Raw genomic sequence first — 20,503 nt, 5'->3', positions numbered from 1 at the left:
TCCCCGCTCCCCACCCCAATTGTTTGATTTGTTTTGAAAGTTCTTTTGTTACTATTTTTTTGTTTTAATGGAGTCTGTCAAAATGTAACTGCTCTACCTCCAGCAACCACAGGGCACTTTGGACCTTTTTAACAAAGCTTACCTTATCCATTTACTAAAATGTGAGTTCTTTTCTTAAAATTAATAGTTACTGAATTATTGTAGAAATTTCCCTTTACAAGTACCTCATAGGCTCATTAATATCACGACTGGTTTCTAGGCATACTTAGCATGCTTTACACCAGAGCAAGCCATCTCTTTTTAGGTGATTGCCTAAGCAGTCTCTGTGGGGTGGTTCCAGCTAATGATCATAACCCAGGAAAAGGGGTTTGGGTTTAAGTATTTGAAATCAGTCCCAGAATTAATCATTCACTCAAAAACCTATTATTGAAAAGCTGCCATGAGCAGGCAGTTTTCTAGTGTTTGGGAAAGTAATGAACAAAACAGATTAAGGCACCTGCCTGTCAAAATAACGGTTACCTTGCTTTGGTGTGGTAGGTGGTGATGAGTGAAAATGACTAGGGGAAGTGGCCGTTAGGAATGGTTAATTTAGGTGTCATTATAAGAGGTTCTGGTCAGCATATCTGTTTGGGAAAAGCTGGTCCTTGTTAATGTAGTTAACTGATCTACAAAGGTTTTCCTAATAGGTGGTGGTTTATTCTATTTGTGTATCAGAAAGGCTCTTGGTTATCTTATATTTGTTGAATTGCTTTAATTCTTTGTTGAGGATTTTAAAAAATCATTTTATTGGGAGCTCGTACAGCTTTTACCACAATCCATCCATACATCCAGTGTGTCAAGTACATTTGGACATCTGTTGCCATCATTTCCAAAACATTTTCTTTCTACTTGAGCCCTTGTTCCCCTTCTCCCACCTCATGAGCCCTTGATAATTTATTAGAAAAAATTTTTTTCATGTCTTAAACCAACCACTGTCGCCCTTCACCCATTTTTCTGTTGTTCGTTCCCCATGGGAGGGGCTTATATGTAGACCATTGTGATCGGTTCCCCCAACTTCCCCTTACCCTCCTGGTATCATTGCTCTCTTTATTGGTCCTGAGGGGTTTATCTATCCTGAATTCCCTGTGTTTCCAGCTCTTATCTGTACCAGTGTACATCCTCTGGTCTAGCTGGATTTGTAAGGTAGAATTGGGGTCATTAAAATTGGAGGGAGTTGGGGAGGAAGCATTGAAGAACCAGAGGAAAGTTGTATGGTTCATCGGTGCTGCACTGCACCCTGACTGGCTCGTCTCCTTCTTGTTCTGTGAGGGGATGTCCAATTGTCTACAGATATTTAGGCTTTGGGTCTCCACTCAACACTCCCCCTCATTCACATTGATAGGATTTTTTGTTCTGGGTCTTTGATGCCTGATACCTGATCCCATTGACACCTCATGATCACACAGGCTGGTGTGCTTCTCCCATGTGGGCTTGGTTACTTTTCAGCTAGATAGCCGCTTGTTTATCTGTTGAGGATATTATATATATATGTCCAACACCAGAGATTTTGAAGTAATAGTCCACTGCTACTTGGGTTCAAGCTGCCAGCCTTTCCATTAGTCCTGAGTGATTAACTGCTGTGCCACCATGCCTCCTTAAAATTAATGGGGTTTTGTATTAGTGTATTATTGAAATGAAGTAGATTCCTTGTGCTATGGAGTATTAAAAATCATATGAAAATAACAAAATCACAGTGGACTACAGATTTGCAGACTTTGGGCTTTTATTTATTAACCTTAAAATGGAAGTCTACTAGTGGCCTACCTCATTGCTTTGTCTCTGAAGATTCGCTAAAACTCAAGTACCATCATTGCTCTATCACGCAAGGCTGTATGGTGGTGGGAGGTGATTTCATCCTCCGGGTCTTTGGTTTCATCGTGTGCAAACTAAAAAGGGTTGGACTAGACATACTCAAATTTGGGGTGGGTGGGTGGGGCATTTTTTTCTAGCACTTGATTTTAGGGTGTGTAATCGGTTTCATTTTTCTCTTTATTTTACATAGGACGGAATATGGGATGGCAACCTATCAACATATTTCGACATGAACCTGTTTCTGGATATAATTTTAAAAACTGTTCTAGAAAATTCTGGGAAGAGGAGAATAGTGTTCTCTTCATTTGATGCAGATATTTGCACAATGTAAGTAATACACAGTGTTTTCCCCTATGTGCTTAGAAGGCTGCCAGGACACGATGTGTCCTCTCTCTTCATTTCCTATCATCATTGCTGGCTGGAACACCATACCATTGCCCACTAGGCCCCTGAACCTCAAAGTCTGTGTTTCCTACAGGCATGTAAAACCTCCTTACCCCATGTGGAGCCCTCAGAGGCTTTCATATTGCTCACCTAAAAGTGTATCTTAGCCTTTGTGATGCATCAGCTGAAAGGTTTGTTTTGAAAAGCCTGTTGATGATGGTGTGTGAGCCATGAGATCATGCTGTTTTGCTTGGTGGTTGGTTGATTCCTTTATACATGTTTTCATAATTTTCAAAGCCAGATATATTACTGTATCCCAGCGTTGAAATCAATCTCTTAAATGGACTTTTTTTTTTAAGGGTTAGGCAAAAACAGAACAAGTATCCCATATTATTTTTGACTCAAGGAAAATCTGACATTTACCCTGAACTCATGGACCTCAGATCTCGGACAACTCCAATTGCAATGAGCTTTGCACAGTTTGAAAATCTACTAGTAAGTTATGTTTGCATTTTTAGGTCATACAGAAGTCGTAAGAAAGATTTTGCCTTACTTTGGACAACTAGTTGTTAAGTGTGTCAACCAGCAATTGGCTTTACTGCAAAGTGAGAAAAATGAGAAAAACCATTAAATCAGTGTTTCCAAAAGTGGGCCATTCTACCCCCGGTGGTGCTGACACATTTGGGGTGGGGTGGGAGTTGCAAAAGCAGATACCTACACTTTATCCTGGATTATAGGCTACAGTACACAAGGTTTTCATTGTTTAGTGGGCAATTCAGTAATTTTTGTTTCCTGAAAAGGGAGTGGTTGGCCAAACAAGTTTGTGAACCTGCCAGTTAAATGAGCAAAGTGAAACATTTTCTTTTAGGGATACATTGTGTAGTTTTGTGAGTGGATTTATGACTTGTCTAAAACAATCAGACTCTAATTTGTTTGATAGAGCATTCCATCAGTAAATGTTTTTTGAGCACACACTTCTAATACCTGAATGCTACATATATGATCAAGTATACACCCCACATGTAAGCTTCTTGGGGGCAAGGCTCTTTGCTGTATGCCTGGTGTGTCTTAACAGTGTCTGTAATGCAGGAGTTGCTCAGAGACTTGGTGAATAAACATTACTGGCCAGAATATATATGTGAGAAGTAGACACTCCCAAAGGAATTTTTTAATGGTGAGATAAAATCATAAAGTCTAGCATTTTCTTTCCCGGCCTATTCTAATTTGGAGAGCACTAATCTAGTAGAGCATGACCACTTAGCATTTAACCTTCAATAAGTCCCTTTTTCATGACAAGTGATTTTTCTCCTTGTAGGGGATTAACGCGCACACTGAAGACCTGCTCAGAAACCCGTCCTATGTCCAAGAGGCAAAAGCAAAAGGACTGGTCATCTTCTGCTGGGGAGATGACACCAACGATCCTGAAAACAGAAGGAGGTTGAAGGAATTTGGAGTGAATGGTCTAATTTATGATAGGTATCTGTTTTCCATGAAAAATTTCCATGGAGTGATAAGGAAAAAGTAGCTTTCATCTTACGAAATTATAAATAAAATTAGACTTAGTTGAATTAAAATTTTGTAGTTCATCCAGAGGCTTATGTTGACATTTGTTTGTCAGTGTTTGTTTGGATTTTTAAATTTTTATTTCAAACTTTAAAGAATACCAGAATCACAAGGGAAGCCAAGTGAAACTTCTGATGACTAGGCACTAACCCAGATGTACTAGGTCATCTTGGGGTGGGGGTGGGGGTAGCAGGGAACTGCCCAGACTTCGTCACTATCTCTGCAGATTTTCTTGGTGATCAGACCCAAATCGTGGACAGAATTCTCAAATATCTATTTTCTTCAACTCAGACCTTACCTCCGACCTCCAGACTTCTGTCCAGCTGCTGGCATCTGTTCCCCCAGCGTTTCTGATTTCCGTGTAAATGACAGTTCCAACTTGCCAGTTTCTCAGTCCAAAGTCTAGCCATGTTATCGCTTCCAAACCTCTCGTGATTTTCTGTGTCATTTGGCATCCCTTCAAGGCCCAATATGAGCTGTCCCTGTTGAGCCCCCACCACCTCCTAACCCTCTTCTCTGACCTTTCTCCAGTGGCTTCCCTGGTGCACCCCCTGCCCACCTCACTGTTCACCTTTTCACCCACCAGCCACTTCCTTACTGTTTCCCCCTCGCACTTGTCACCACCGTCTGATCCAGAGCCTATGCATCTTATATTTTACTCTTTAGTTGTTCCCCAGGCTCCTTTGCCCAAGTACACACCCCACACATAAGCCCTCGGGGAACAAGGCTTTTTGCTGTATATCTTAATAGTGTCTGTAACACAGGAGTTGCTCAGAGACTTAGTGAATACATGTTTTATGGCTTCTAAAGTAATCTTCTGTGATTTATAATGTAAAATTGAAAACCTCTCAGTCTGCACAGTTTAAAGGGCTTTGGGGTGACGAGTACTGTCGTTTACTTTGCTGCAGGATTTCAGGGCTTGCTAATACTTGAGCACCAGCAGGAAAGAGTAAGTGCACCCACCAGGCCTGTGTTTTTTGGGTTTTTTTTTAATACTTTCCTTGGATTTTAGTTCATTTTATAGAGTCATCACTTTTTTAAAATAAAACTTTTTCTCGATTTTGTCTGAATTAATCTGGTTTTTAAATTACAGCCTACTTAATGCCTGCCTGCCTGCCAGCCTGCCTGCCTGCCTGCTCTTGTGTCTTCCTTTTTCTATTTTAACTCTTTGTTAAATTTGCATCAAACAGCATGATTCTTAACTCTTTAATAGCCGTTGCCTCATGAATTAAGTATAATTAAAACCAGACTTCAAGGAAGTACTAGGTTTAGCAAAGTTTTGAAAAGCCCATTTTCTTCGAACTGGAGGGGAACTATTACAAGTGTTTTCAGATAAAAAGAGTATGCTGAGACCATGTGTGGGCAGCTTTGTGGGATGTAGAGATTCCAGTCAGATCCTTTATCTCAAGGGACTGGCTTGATTGAAGCCCGCTGGAGGACCGTGTGTGAGGTGACAGGTGGTGAGGAGAGAATTCTTTTAAAGAAGAACTCTCACGTGCCAGCGAGTAGGTTTTGACACTCATAGCGACTGTGCACTGCTCCTTTGGGTTTCTGAGACTGGACATGTTATTGGGAGCAGAAAGCTTCATCTTTCTCCAGTGGAGGAAAACCTCATCTTACTCATGGGTGGAGTGGAGCTACTGACCTTGGCCTTGCAGCTCAGGGAGTAGCACATTGCTTGTGGCACCAGGTTTCCTGTGAGCTGCAGGTTAGGGGACTTAACTTTGCCTTTTGGGGTTTTTAGGCTGAGACAAGCACATGAGTCAGGGCAGGACTGCTTGCTGAAGATTTGGTAACGGGCTCCTTCAGGGTCTAGTGAGACAAGTAAGGTGGATTGTGTTAGAGTTGATTTTTTTTGTACCCAGATTTTGGTTTGCCTTTTTTCTTAACTTAGAATTTTAAAGGTATATGTACATAGTTTAAAAATTCAGATCATCCTACCAGGCTTATAATGGGGGAAAAAAATGTTCTCTGTTCCCTGTACCTATCCCTTCTATTGCCTCTGACTGAGTCCCTGTCCCCCAATTTTTAAAAAGACTATTTCTTTTGACAATTACCTTTATATTTCTAAATAGTCTGCTTCTATTTTTTCATGATCATGTTTTGACGTTGGGCGGAATGATTGGAGCAGTTATTGACTTGAGACATTTTGAATGGAGGAGAAGTGTGAAGAGTGAGTGATTTCCCTTTCAAAAACCAATTTTCTTCATCTCTGAAGGCATTAAATGAAAACACAGCAGATTATAATTAGCCATGGCTTTGTGAGTAAACATTCACCCTTTTCCCAAAGCCAAGTTTAATGTGTTAATCTTTTGTCTAGGATTTTTTTAGTCAATCAGGATGAGTAAGATAAGCCATTAATTTATCTCTCTCAAAAGACTCATGCCTAGTTTTGGTATGGGAATCATTCTGCCCTCATAGAGTAAGCTGAATAATGTTTCCTCTTGAATTTTGGGTGTAAGTGACTAAGACGGAGTTTAAGACCACCCACATCCTCAAGAGTTGAAGTCCTGGTGTGCCCGTCTCTCTCCTGCTCTCTGCTTTCGCCCTGTGGGCATAACTGCTTATTACATTTTCATTCTGGGTTTTTAAAAATTTTATCTATTTCTATCCCTAAGTGATACACTATTTAGTTTGACATTTAAAATTGAGGGACACTATTTTCCCCCACTGGTCATGTTGACGCCACATCGTTGCAGGTGGCTGTGGTTTGTTGGTTCTCACGGCTGTATGGATTTCACCATTTGTTTCTGTGGCCATGTGCTCTGCTGTTTCAAGGACATTTGGCTTGTTGACCATGGAGATGCTTGCTATTGCCACAGTGCTGCTATGAGCACGGCCAACTGCAACCTGGAGGACAAATGTAAAGTTTCTCCAGCACAGTGTTTTTGATTTTTTTGTCCCCAACTCAGTCAGAAATCTATTCTATCGCACCACCTAGTATACATAACTTTGTAAGTATGTGCCTGGAGCACCAAATTTTAAAAATAACACCCTAATACCCCCAGCCACTACGTGTGCATACCTTCTGGACGCGGGTCTGAACCTTCTGAATTCATTTTATGACCCATTAGGTTTCTTCTGGCTTGGCACAACTAGACGTCCATGTGCCTCGGGTCAGACACTGGGCACACCTCAGGAAGATGGACAACACAGTCTTTCAGGTGCTAAGCCCATCCTGCTAAGCCAGACCTCCTCCTCCTCGGGTGTAAGGGAAGCCTAATCGGCACAGGGCTCAGAGAAGCCCTGTGGAAGTCAGACCCTGCTCACACGGTGGGTAGGACCCAGCAGCCTCGTTGGAGGCAGAGCCCTGAGCAGTACCTCTTTTCACTCCCTGGATGCCTGCGCCAGAGCTCCTGTTTCTCATACGGTTTTCTCTCTTGTTTTTTTATTTAACACCAGTTTTTGTACCATCTTGTTTTTTATACCATGTTCTCTCCTGGTTTACTATCATCTTCAAGGAGTACGTCCTGCAGCATCCTTTTCCAGGTAGAAGAGCATGGGACATAAATGTGTGTGAGTTCTTGCATGTTTAAAAACCTCCTAGCTGACCATAGAAGTCAGTGTTACCTACCATCGTCCTTTAGAGCGTTAGAAGCATTTCTCCTTCATTTTCACAATTCCATTGTTCTTGGAAGGTCTGAAGCCATTGTGGTTTCTGTTCCTTCTCTTATGATTTGGTTTCTTTGTTCCTTCTTTGGGGACAGTCGGAGAGTTTGACGTCAGTATCGTCTGGCCATCACACAGAGATGGAGTTTGTTGTAGGTCTAGTTTTGCCCATTGTGCTCGGCACTGAATAGCCCCTTTAGCCTGCCTTTGCATTTAAGGGAAAGTGTACAAAATACTTCTTCATTTTATCGTCTCCTCATTTTTCTGTTTTATCTAAGACTGTTTTATCTAAGAAAGTCTTCTCTGGTGTGATCCCAAAAACCGTGTTGTGGACCTTATTAAATTTTCCCTCGGGACTCTTACATGTTCGATGAAAGTGTATCCTTTCTCTGCTGGGTGCGGTGCCCGATCGGCCAGCAGTCAGGCAGCTGGCAGCCCGGCGGGCCCCTGCTGTGGACCCGGACCCATGTGCCGCACGCTGTGGCTTTTGGGTAACTCTGGTCCTGCTGGTCGAGGCCTCGCCACTGTGGGCTTAGGAGCCTCCACTGGTAGACGCTGTGTGAACGTAACAGCACCGCGTTTCAGGCAAGATGCCTAACCTCTTAGGTGTTGCCAGCTGTGAAATCAAGCGTTGCTCACTTTGGCAGATTGCATTTCCTGATTCGATTACTTTCTATCCAGCTCGTCTTCTCAGGATGCTCAGGAGAGTACTATTATTCTGGATTCATGGAAAGATGAGGCAGGAGAGAAGTGTTTTAAAACAGAAACTGGTCCATCCTTCCATCTCAATTTCTCTCTTGCCTACTATAGGTGTTCCAGTGTTCTGTAAATCCTCCGGAAAGGGTTAAGTGAGCAGTTTCCAAAGAAATGATAGATTCTGCCATTTTATGTGTTCTGTGTTTGTTTCGTCGTAGGATATATGATTGGATGCCTGAACAGCCAAATATATTCCAAGTGGAGCAGTTGGAGCGCCTGAAGCAAGAATTACCAGAGCTTAAGAGCTGTCTGTGCCCCACTCTTAGCCACTTTGCCCCCTCCTCTTTGTGTGGGGAGCCTGATATCCGCCTGGATGCCAACGGCATCAACAGTGCAGAGAACGCTTAGCCTGCCCCGCGCAGAGGCCACGTGGGGGCACGCACCGCTGTTCTGGGCACATTCACTCTTCAGCATTGACATTGTGTAGCTGCCTGTGGGTTTCTCAGTCCAACAAAGCAATAATGAAGAAGTATTTTCCTTTTTCACTTCTGTTCTTGCTAGAATTTCAAGTATGATATTCAAATCACTTGGCCAGGTATAATTACCAGTCAGTCTTCTATTGCTTGGTGAATATTTTCCACTAAAGGTGTAAACCTATATAATGTTAAACAAATGCTTGTTAGTAAGCATAGTTCTTTGAAATTAAAAATCTTATCACTATTCCATATTTTCACTTGTCACAAGTTTTCATTTGATCAGGTCTGAAAAATCTCTAAAGCACTTAAGGAAAATGACTATGCATAATTATACCTGACCATGGGGTGGGGGGGGACAGTACCTCAAATGCATGCATTTGCACTGGTGATTCCAACTGCACACGCCTTTGTGCCATCTGTGTACTTATGTATTTTTACCTGGATTGACCACGCACATACCCCATTGCCCTTCCATCTGAGCCTTGCGGCTACGGCCATTCCCCACTTAACCAAACCAACGCCTGCGTGACCCGCCGGGAGGGGACACAGCGACACCTGTTTCTTCTCAAGTCTTTCAAAAGTTGTTTTGCAGAAATGTTAAAATTTCAAAATGCTGCAGGGTAATTTAATGTATGAACTATGTGCTACAAAGAAGTGCGCGTGGCCTAGTTACGTAGAGTAGAACACGTGTAAACTTTCCAATGCATGCTTCCCTTTTCAAGCATGAGCTTGTACGTGTTTACTTACGTCCTTGCATCTGTGGTGCTAGGTGAGCGAGAAAGGTGTCAAGGACGGAAGCCATTTTGTTCCCTAAAAATCAACAAGGCCTGTTCACAGGCATTTTGTATATGCTCACGTGTCTCCCTCCCTATTCCACGCTGTGGCCCTGTGGCTTTGTTTTGTGGGTGTGTGGTACAGTAGCTGTAGCTCCATACAGAAAAACAAGTGTCCTGGATTCTTATATTGGCATTCTTTACTGGTTAAGGTCTGTCATGCATGTAATTTATTTAGAAATGTAGAGATCCTACTAAGTGTATATGCATGTTTTTAAGATTATATTAAGGTTTCCCTCATTAGAAGCAAATTGTTGGGACAGAACTGTAACTTAAAAAGAATGTATCTTGAATAAAATGACACAGATTTATTTTCTTCATGATAAACTGACATTGGAAGAAGTTGTGACTTTTCTGCCACTGGTTTGTAAAGCCGCTAAGGAACAATGAACTGCCGCATCGGCCGAGCCGGAGGGGGAGGGCTGCCTGTCACTGCCTGCTCTTCCCCAGGGCCTGCACTGCCTTGCGGGTCGTAGCAGAGCACCTGAGACTTGATGCTACGTGCTGTTATCTTTTCTATGTGTAAGCTAAGCAGTGCAATTTTGGTCTGATCTTCATAGTGCGAAGGGAAGACCTGAAACCCTGTGGTGGTTATCTGCGATGCTGATACTTAACGGAGACCGGGGTCGGGAATGGCGTATTCCACCGGGCTCTTCCATGTGCTTTCTCGCAGGTAATGCCCACTGCATACGGGTTTGCAAACTGAGTTCCCCTCATGGTCCTGCTTCCAGTGTGCATTATGCATGTGCGGGGGATGGGTGCAGTTGGGGGACATGACTGTGGAGGGGGAGGGGGGGGGTACAGTTTTTACCATGCTGAATAAAATCTCAACATTTGGGTGTGAATTTAGGCACTTCAGAAAACCTGGAACACAGTTGCCATCTCCTCATGATTTCACTGAGCTTCTGTGTGTTTCTAGTTTTGTTGTCAGTTTCACCCCCAGCCTCTCTGACCCCAGTTCGCTTTTGAAGAAGGGAAAGCCTGGGGGGTGCGGGAAGGGAAAGGGAGGGAGGCGGGGTGCTTCTGAGCACGGATATCAACTGAAACCGTTTATAATGACTGCACACACACCCATCACTCACATCCTCTCTGCCCATCAGACCCAGTGCTCACAGGCCGTTAAAGAGAAAGCCTAACACAACAGCATCTCCCTCTTGCAGGACAAGCCCAGGGTCTCTCACTAGCCAATGTGGTCAGCACTCAGCTCCGGCCACACTGTATCCAGAGCTCTCCCCCCCTCCCTGGCCCTTCCTCCCAGACTCCGTTCTGCGGGACCGTTCCTCGTTCCTCTGGAGGCTGTGCCAGAGTTCCCTGGGAAGGAAGGAAGGCTTCTTTACAGCACAGCATGCTCAGACCTCAGTCACAGCGCATTGTAGGCACACGGAGTTGACGTCTGTCTCATCGACCAGGCTGTACGCACTCAGTCTTGTCCTCGACAATTTTCTTTCCCCCGAGCCGAGAAGATAGCAGAAAATGAAGTGTGGGAGCAGTTGGTATAATCTGATCTGCACCACACGGTCTTTTGAATGAAGAGATTTAGAGTCCTGTTTACTGAGAATGCAGACAGAATTGTTTTTACATTTTGATCATTGGGTGGTTTATTGACATCACTTTTGTAATGTATAGGTATAATGCTAAATTGTTTATTTTTCTGGAAATTAGGTGGAGTATTTTGTAAGGTGCTGCTGTAGCTCTGATATTTTCTGTTCTCTGGAATCATGTTCTGTCACTGACCAGGTGTCAGAGTGAGGTACGCCGTTCCCCCAGCTTGGGGGTCTGTGAAGGCTGCCACTCTGTGTGACCCACGGCCAGCATGCCTGACAGCGCCCATCTGTTTTCACTGCCAGCCCCTGCTTAGTCCTACCTCAGAACTGCGCTTCTTCCCGAAGCTTCCTGCAGCCTGCCTGCAGTGGACCACTTGGGCCACCCTTTTCACGGAAATGCCAGCTTGTGGGCCAGTGTCATGATGTTTTAGGCCAAGGAACGCAGACAGCCTCTCAATTGCACTCCATTTTGCAGATGAGGTAATCAACTCGGGGGGTGGAATGACTTCCTGGGTTGGGAACAGAACCTGAGTTAAGGGGCTGCCCATCTGCTGTTCTGCAGCTGTGTTGCCTTCCGAATCGTGGCATCTGTCTGTCTACCATGCTCCCTGACTCTCCAGTGTGTTACGTGCCTGTTGCACTTCCCTGATGAGATTGTAAGCCGGAAGGGCAGGGCTGCCTTGGCATCCCTGGCAGGGCTCTCGTGCTCGCCACTTAGTTATAAACTAGATCAATAAGATCAATAAATGGTGGTGGCAACAGTTTTGGTTTCCTAACTCAGATTGTTGGATGATAGACGTGCAATTTTGTGTGGTACGTTCGGCCATGTGTTGGGTGGGGGGGAGGCATGTGTGAGTGTACAGTTCTCATGTGTGCCCTCGACTGAGGGTCTCATTTGATCTCCCCTTTGACTCATTTAAAATTATTTTCTAATTTTTATTATTTCCTACTTCCTTTTCAATTGAGGTTTTCTTTTGTTTCAGTTTGTTAATGTTAGTTTGTTGTGGTTTCTATCTATGAAATCCAGGATAGGTAAATCTTGGGGGTCTGGTGGGGAGGTTGGTGGTGGTGGTGAGCTTATAACAGACAAAAAAGATGTTTTAAAATTGTGGCTATGATTGTACAGCTCTTCTTGATAGAATTGAACTGTATATTATGTGCCAAAAGAACTTCTAAAAAAATTCTGAAGGGGCACTGAATTATACATGTAGTAGTTGTGGAACTAGAGAATGTTTTGTTGTGTATTTTTTTTACCATAATTTGAGAAAAAAGTAATTATGTGTATAACAATGAGTATAAGGAAGAAGTAAGTGTTCTAGAATTGAATGTAGTGATAATTGTACAACTCTTCTTGATATGATTGAATCATTGAATTGTATGACCTGTGGAAGAAGTGCTAATAAAACTGTTAAAAAAAAATCACTCTGAAGAGGAAAGTGTCCCCAGTGTAGGACTCACGCAAGAAGGGATGGGATGAGTCTGCTCCCCGTGGGCCTCTGCTTCCTCTGATGGAGGACAGAAATGTGGGCGAATTTAGGAAATAGTGTGCAGAGCGGAACTGTATCGCTTTGTAGGAAGAAAGCAGTGAACAGCTTGTCGCAGGTTCAGTGGCATCCCCTGGTTTCAAATGCCATGTACGGATGAGTCCCAAGTACCTTTCTAGCCCAGACCACTCCCTTACCCTCCAGCTCCATGCGTCCTGCTGTCTGCCCATCTCTCCACTGGAGCTGTACCGGGTACCTCACAATTCAGTGTCTCGGAGCCTTAGCAACACTTGCCCTACCTCCTTCCTCCCTGTACAACCAGGCCTGTTTCCAGCTCCCCACTGAGTGGCACCTAGGAGTCTCGTATGACTTCTGCTACTGAAACCGTGAGGTTATTACAGCTTTTTATTACACCTGATAAGGTGGCTGCCCAATTGTTCTGTTTCACAGATTGTTTTTAAAACTGTATCCATGTTTTATTTACTAACATGCCAGGAGGTGGCGGGAGGGGTGGGGGTGGGGGTAGGAGGAGAAATTCTCTTGGGATTTAGATTGGTGTTTGGTTGATTTTTTTTTTAATTTGCATTTAATTGCAAGCTGAATTTAATCCTGAGCCATACTTCTTTTTTAAAACAAAAAATGTTCCATTGTAAATTAGGGGTTTACATTTCAGATTATAAAATTCATATTCACCAGCTTAAGCTACTAACCAGTTCCCCACCCCATTCATTCACCCACTCTTTGACCTCTCTTCTCCCTCTCCTGGACTACCATCTTCCAGTTCAACCAAGTAATCTCCCATCCAGGGGTCAGCAAACTGCGGCTCAAGAGCCATGTGCACCTCTTTTAGTTTGTACTTGTGGCTCTGAAGTAAAAGTGAAAATAAAAATAATCAGTTTCGTTGATAGAACTTTAAAGGCTATTATTCAAATAGTGGTGGTGTCATTTGTTTGTAAAAGCATATTTATGGCTCTTGACTAATCTTTAGATTGTTGTGCGGGATAGGATTTCCATCTCGAGAGTTGGCTGATCCCTCGCCTAGCCCGTGACTTTTATCTTCCTTGCCACCCCCCACTTTGACAGTCCCCAAAGTGTGCCCTTTGGTATGAAAGTCAATCTTGGTTTTGTCCCCTTCTAATGATGGTCTCATATAACATTTCCCCCCTTTTGATTGGTTAATTTCACTCAGGACAAATCTCCGGGTCTATCCAAGCCATGAAAAACATAATTTTGACATTTGCGTTAGCAGTGCCTGGTATTCCACTGTGTGTATGTACCAGAGTTTAAAACTCACCAGCCACTCTGAGGGAGGAAGATGAGGCTTTCTGCTCTCCTCAAGACTCAAACCCTCAGAAGCCCATAGGGAGGGGCAGGTCTTCGTTGGCTCCAAAGGTCCCTATACCACCACCACCACCACCTGCCCCTCCCAGATCTAAGCCGCCACTAGTCTATTTCCTCTGTGGGTTTCCCTCTTTTGGACATTCAGATGATTGGGATTGTCTGTTCTTTGGTGAGCGGCTTCATTTGCTTATCTTAGTGTTTTAAAGGTGCACCCACGTTTCAGCATCCATGAGTACTTCTTGCTTACACAGAATAAATAAGAGTCCACATTTGGTTTATCCACTGATCTGTTGGCGGACATTCAAGTTGTTTCCACCTTTAGGCTATTAATACTGCTGTTACAAACATTTGAGTACATACAAGTTTGTGTATGGATGTAAGTTTTCATTTGGGGGGGGCCAGGAGTGGAGTTACTCAGTTGTTAACTCTGTCCTGTTTCCCAAAGTGACTGTACCATTTTACTTCCTACCAGCAGGAGGTGAGGACCCCAATCTGCAAATGCTCATCAAGTTATTTCACTTCTTTACTTGTACCCGTCCCGTTGAGGGTGAAGTTCATTTTTTGCTTTTAATTTCTTTTGGAAGAGGGATGGGACTTATTACTGTTCTATTCTTGATTAGAATGCCAAAGATGTATTTATCAATTTTTTAAAGCTAGCATTTAGTATTATTTTCTTCCTATGAATTATTGCGCTTAAATTTGGTTTCTAATTTTTTACTTAGTTTGGGTGTATTTTGTACTTTTTCCTCCTTGAATCATAAATCTCACTTTTAATAACTTTATGTAAACATGTAAATTAAGCTCTTCTGTATCCTCCAGATTTTGAAGCTGCCATGAATTTCTAAATCACTTTTGATTTCATACCAGAGTTTTTCGTACCCTCCAGGCTCGCTCGGGTATTCCCCAGAGCTTCCTTGTTTTCTTGTAATCAATAGGGCCTTTGTGCTTCCTTTTTGCAGGCGGTAAGTGAATATTTGAAAAGAATGTACATCCTATTCTACATGTGCATGTAGTCAGAATTTACATTTATGGACTCAAACTTGTTTTCATGCTAAGTTTTTTGTTTTAAGTTCTTGGTTCACTGAGTTCAGGAAAGGAGGGTATGTTTGTCATCATTCAGTGACTCCATCTTACAATCTTGCCAATTTATGTGTTGCAAAGATTTTTAGCTACATGGGATGTTAATGTGTCCACTTGTAAGTGGCCTGTGCCATTCACCAATGTGTTGTGTTTCACTCTGCCCATCCAGAGCCTTGTCTTTACTTTTTTCTTGACTATTTTGTATATTGTGCATTATTTTAAAATTATTAATTATTTATATTTAACTAGAGTTAGTTTTCTGTTACATCTAGGTCTGATCAGTATTACTCAGCGACTTTTAGATTTCACTCTCCCCCCATCCCCACCTCCTCTCACCAAGAACGTCCAGTGTTGAGAGAATATGGAAATGTACCCCTAGATCATTGCTGGGTTTTTAAATCCATAGAAACTCAGCTTAAGCATAAGTTACATAGTTTCTGTATTTCCACTATATATTTCACTGGATTCATTTTTGTGAAGAGGAGGATACACATTGTATAGGTAATGTTTAGGTAATGTATAGCTGATAAACTTTCTGGAATATTTGGATAATGGCTGTCATTCAGATAATTTCCCGAAGAACTTTCACATTTTTGCTCTATGTTGCTAATAGAAAATCTGATGGCAGATCTTATTCTGTTAGAATGTGATTTTCTATGTATTTATCTATTTTTTAAAGCTAGCATTTAGTATTATTTTCTTCATATTAATGAAGAGGCTATCTGCATACAATATGGATCTATGTATAGAATATATTATTAAAAGGAAAAAAGGTGCAGGTTAGAGATTATGGTTATGTTACCTATTTGTAAGAAATGCCTTTATAGTCTTTTAAAAGTCACGGATGGCAAATCAGTTCAGATAATTTTCAATAGTGGGGAAAGAACATGATCGGGGGATCATTGGTGGAAATAAGACTTCTGTGAATGAACTGTGCTATATTATTTTGATTTTGGAATCTCAAAAGTAATTTATGTAATTAAAAAATCAACAGGTCAAATAGGAGTAAAACAAAGCCCTAGAAATGTAAGACAAGTTGAAGTTAACCAACATAGGTCTTGTGGAAGCATGATAGCACAGGCGGGGGTGGGGGAGGGAGCAATTCAAGCGCCTTTAAAAAGGCGGAAGACTTACACAATCTGAAGAGGCACCAGAGTATGTCAGTGCCTTTGAACATGAGGAACATCATCATCAAATATCCCTCGATGGATATATCCTAGAGGGAAACAAATCTACAAAGGAGACCTGTTATTTTTAATGCTGGCTCCTGCACTTTGAGATTAATAGATGTGTTGTTGTCGCTAACGTGCCGCTGAATCCATTCGGAATCATAAGCAGCCCTGCGTGCAACAGAGCGAAACGATGCCTGTCCCTGCGCCACCCTCATAGCTGCTATGTTGCAACCATGTCTCAGTCCATCTGGTCGATGGTCTTCCTCTTTTGTGCTGACCCTCTACTTCATCCAGCAGGATGCCTGTTTCCAGGGACTTGTCATGTGTCCAAAGTATGTGAACCAACGTCTCACCATCCCGCTTCCAGAAAGCATTCGAGCTGTGCTTCCACAGTCTCGTTCTGGCCACCCCTGGGTTGGGTCAGGCTCCCTCATTGTCGTCCTCAGAGTGACCCCTCTGCTCTTTGTGACTTTAAGGAGGTCTTTTGCAGTAGATTTGCCATTCGATTTCCTACTGGCTGCTGCCTGTTCATGAACAGTGAGTATAGATCCCAGCAAAGTGAACCCCTTGACAACGTCAATATCTCTGTCACAACGTCTGTTGGCTCCGTGGTGAGAACTTTGGTTTACGCTGAGTTGTAATCTGTACCGACAAGTGTGAGGGGTTGGTCTCCATCAGCAAGTGCTTCACGTCTTCTTCCAGTAGCAAGGATGGGTCATCGGCATACTACAGGTCATTAATGAGCCTTCCTCCAGCCCTGTGCCCCTCCTCCTCCATAGGGTCCAGTGTATCAGATTACTTGCTCAGCATATGGCTTGAATAAGGATGACAACAGGATGCCACCCTGACAGACACCGGTCCAGATTTTAAGTCATGCTGCATCCCCTTGTTCACATGCATTGCTTAAGGTCCACAGTATACATTGTGATAGGTTGTTATGTCATTTGGACATTGCTGAGCAAAGCAATGCAGTCCACAGCATTCACTGATCTTCCACCTTCAAGTTGTCTTGTGGTTCACTTCCAGATGGATGCTTTTTCTTTGCCTCTTGGGTAATCTCACAGACACTGGTTTCTGTTCAAAGAACTGCCTCTTTGTGTTCAGACGCCACACGAGTATCATTCGGTGTTCTGGACTTCCCAGTCTTCCCAATGTTACCTCAGTTTGGTGTGATTCAAACAGGTGAACGTCAGTCCATCGTCAATAAAACACAAACATTTTTCTGATCTTCTCAGCTTTAATCTAAGATTGATTTGACCTCAGCTTAAAATTCTGGTTGATCCTCATCCATTTACTGCTGCAAGCAATTCTGAGTTGTCTTCAACAAAATTTACTTATATGTGATATTAATAACATCGTCCCATACATAATTTCTGCATTCTGTTGGGTCACTTTTTTTTAAATCGTTTTATTAGGGGCTCATATGACTCTTATCCCAATCCACACATACATCAATTGTGTAAAGCATATTTGTACATTTATTGCCCTCGTCATTCTCAAAATATTTGCTCTCCACTTAAGCCCCCGGCATCAGGTCCTCATTTTTCCCCTCCCTCCCCCACTCCCCCCTCCCTCATGAGCCCTTGATAATTTATAAATTATTATTTTGTCATATCTTGCCCTGTCCGACATCTCCCTTCACCCACTTTTCAGTTGTCTGTCCCCCAGGGAGGAGGTCACATGTAGATCCTTGTAATCAGTTCCCTCTTTCCAAACCATTCTCCCTCTACACTCCCAGTATCGCCACTCACACCACTGGTCCTGAAGGGATCATTCACCCTGGATTCCCCGTGTTTCCAGTTTCTATCTGTACCAGTGTGCATCCTCTGGTCTAGCCAGACTTGCTAGGTAGAATTGGGATCATGATGGGGGTTCGGGGAGGGGTCACTTTTCTTTGGAAGGTGTTTAGTCTGAAGTTCTAGTGAAAACCGCTCACGATGAGTGACCCTGCTGGTAATTGAAATAACTGGTGGCAAAGCTTCAGTGTCACAGCAACATGCACACCCCCACAGTGAGACAAACTGACAGGCAAGTGGTGGAAGTATAGTCTAGAATAAAGCAAATAGGTCGTTATATTGGTGTTGATGTCTCTGTGTGTCTTTCAGTCCGTGGTGACTCCTGTGACCAGATAGTGCAGAGTGGAATTGCCCCACATGGTTTCAGTGGAAAAGGCAAGAGATGCAACTGTGAATTGAAAGAATAAAAAGATTCTGTAATCTTACCATTAAATCAGAAATAACAGTATGACATTTTCCCCCTCTTAGAACATTCACTTCCTATTTGGGGTCACTGAAAAAAACTAGGAACGTTAATAACAGGCATCCCTAGTAAATTGTGGTCTCTAAATGCCATCTTTCAGCGCAAAATGTGAGTTCCTTGAAGGAACGGCTAAGTTCCTGTGGAAGCAGAATGCTCTAGGGATGAGGGTGAGCATGGGTATAAGTGGGAGGAAGGTGGGTTGTCTGCCCAAAAAGCTAAGATGAGATAAGAAGGTGGAATGAAGTCAAAGGAACACAAGAGGCAATATGAAGGAACGCTGGCCCTCTAAGCTGGGACAGTTTTAGCATCGGAATGGATAATGAGGAGAATTGATTGAAACATCCCATGAGTTCAGACGGTGCTCCCCTCAACAAATAAACCCTGCAAACTGGAAGGGCACAATTCATGAGTGATTAGTCCAAATGGCTTATTAAGATGGGTATGCATTGCTTAATGTCCACAATATGCATTCTGTGATAGGTTGTTATATCATTTGGACATTGCTTAGCATGCTTTGCTAAGTCCACAGCATTCACTGATCTTCCACCTTCAAGTTGTCTAATAACCTTGTAGTTCACTTCCAGATGGATGCTTTTTCTTTGCCTCTTGGGCTACAATCACAAACACTAGTTTTACTGCATTTGGAAGCCATGATGCACTTCATGGTTCTAAAGAAAAATGTTCTAAGTACAATTCACGAAAAATAACGTTAAAAGACTCCCACAGATGTGTGGTACATGAAAGTGAATGCGGGTACCTACCAGTCACAGCATGGGCTGTATAAACTTTGGCTATTGGAAGAGCTGACTGCGGTCAAGTCATCCGGACTCCTTGCCACCCGGCAGAGCAGGATATAATGATTGCCTCGCTGGGCTGCCAAGACTGACACTTTACTGGAGGGGAAAGCACCACCTTCCTCCCCCGGAGCAGCTGCTGTTTCACACTGCTCACCTGGTGAGTAGCCGCCCAGCTCGTAACCCAGCATGCCACACACAGTAACGTAGGCTTTTGTTATGACTGTTAAGGTGTTATAGTTTATACAGGCACCATTATACGCTATGCTTGCCAGCCCAATCATGTTGTATACTGAACATATGACATGCCCATGGTGCATGTTGACTGTGCCCCACTCCAGTTGGGATTTCTGCACTCTTGTTATCACCTTATGGGACCATGGTTGTACATGCAGTCTGAAGAAGAATTCCTTCTCATGCAACTTCTTTTGGAATGTGTGGTGTTCATGTTAATAGTGTATTTTATGTAACCCAATATATACAAAGCATTATTTCAGCCTGCAAAAACATGAAAATGATAATGAGCTATTTAACGTCATTTTATCACACCATGTCATTTTGTTTTCAGCGGTTAAAGGTAGTCCTACCAAAACAATAACACGGTGCATCATTTCGTGCCATTTCAGTTTTTAATTTCAATTCAATGTAAAATCCCATTATTTCATGTAATCGCCATTCAAGTGCTCAGTGGCCACCGTGGCCACCCACCCACTGCCACGGCGTCGATTCTGACAGTGATGCTAGTTGAGAGCAGAACTGTCCCCGTGGGTTTCTAAGGCTGTCCGCCTCTGGGAGCAGAAAGCCTCCTCTTTCTCCTGTGGAGCATTTGGCGGATTCAAACCGCTGACTTTGTAGTTAGCCAATCAACATGTATGCCACTATTGTCAGCTATGGCTAGTAGCTCCCATATGGAGAGTGCTGCTCTAAATGAAACCTCCTTTCCCCAGCTGGCTTTCGGATTGGGACATTTGCATCACGGGATGTAGCACTGGGCCTGAAGGCAAGGTGAGTATCTTCCTCCTAATTCACTGCTGCTTCCCTGAACATTCTCCCAACCTCCCCAGAAAAGCTGTTTCACCCACCACCTTGTGGCTACAGCCATCTCCCAGTCCCGGGTAGCTGATGGTTCGTTAAGAATTGTATTTTCTGGACCAATTTCTCATGATTCTCAGTGCTGTTGATATTTTTGTCAGTCATGTTTCCAATTGAGTGACTCTTCATCTTTTACCAGTCATCTCATTGTCTCTCCTTTTCAGCCACTCCTTCCCACGGTCACACAAAGACACTGCCCTGCCTGCCACTGGTACCCCTTCCAAAGCAGAAATGTCATGCCTCCTCCTGCCCCAATGCTGTCCACATCCTCTGGCATGGCACCCCTCAACAAGACCACCCCACTTCCCATCTCATTCAGCTTTCA

At 43.2% G+C, this 20,503-nt stretch overlaps 1 protein-coding gene across 4 annotated transcripts in view; it reads left to right on the top strand.

Annotated features, from left to right (window-relative positions):
• Window positions 1-9,743, top strand: part of GPCPD1 (glycerophosphocholine phosphodiesterase 1) — a 55,080-nt gene extending 45,337 nt beyond the window's left edge. For 3 of the 4 annotated variants that reach the window (XM_045295352.1, XM_045295353.1, XM_004697846.2), the window contains 4 exons: window positions 2,042-2,178; window positions 2,595-2,730; window positions 3,551-3,711; window positions 8,322-9,743. In XM_045295352.1, the coding sequence (XP_045151287.1) occupies window positions 2,042-2,178; window positions 2,595-2,730; window positions 3,551-3,711; window positions 8,322-8,511 (624 nt within the window). In that variant the 3' untranslated portion in view covers window positions 8,512-9,743. Of the gene's footprint in view, window positions 1-2,041; window positions 2,179-2,594; window positions 2,731-3,550; window positions 3,712-4,706; window positions 4,748-8,321 lie in introns of those variants that run through there. The other variant, XM_045295354.1, reaches the window with a different exon arrangement.
• The last annotated feature ends 10,760 nt before the right edge of the window (window positions 9,744-20,503 follow it).

Source organism: Echinops telfairi, unplaced genomic scaffold (assembly GCF_000313985.2).
Source record: "Echinops telfairi isolate 266 unplaced genomic scaffold, ASM31398v2 ScPeMD7_5592;HRSCAF=6446, whole genome shotgun sequence".
In the NCBI taxonomy this organism is placed as follows: Eukaryota; Metazoa; Chordata; class Mammalia; order Afrosoricida; family Tenrecidae; genus Echinops; species Echinops telfairi.
This window is presented reverse-complemented; position numbering and strand designations above follow the sequence as displayed.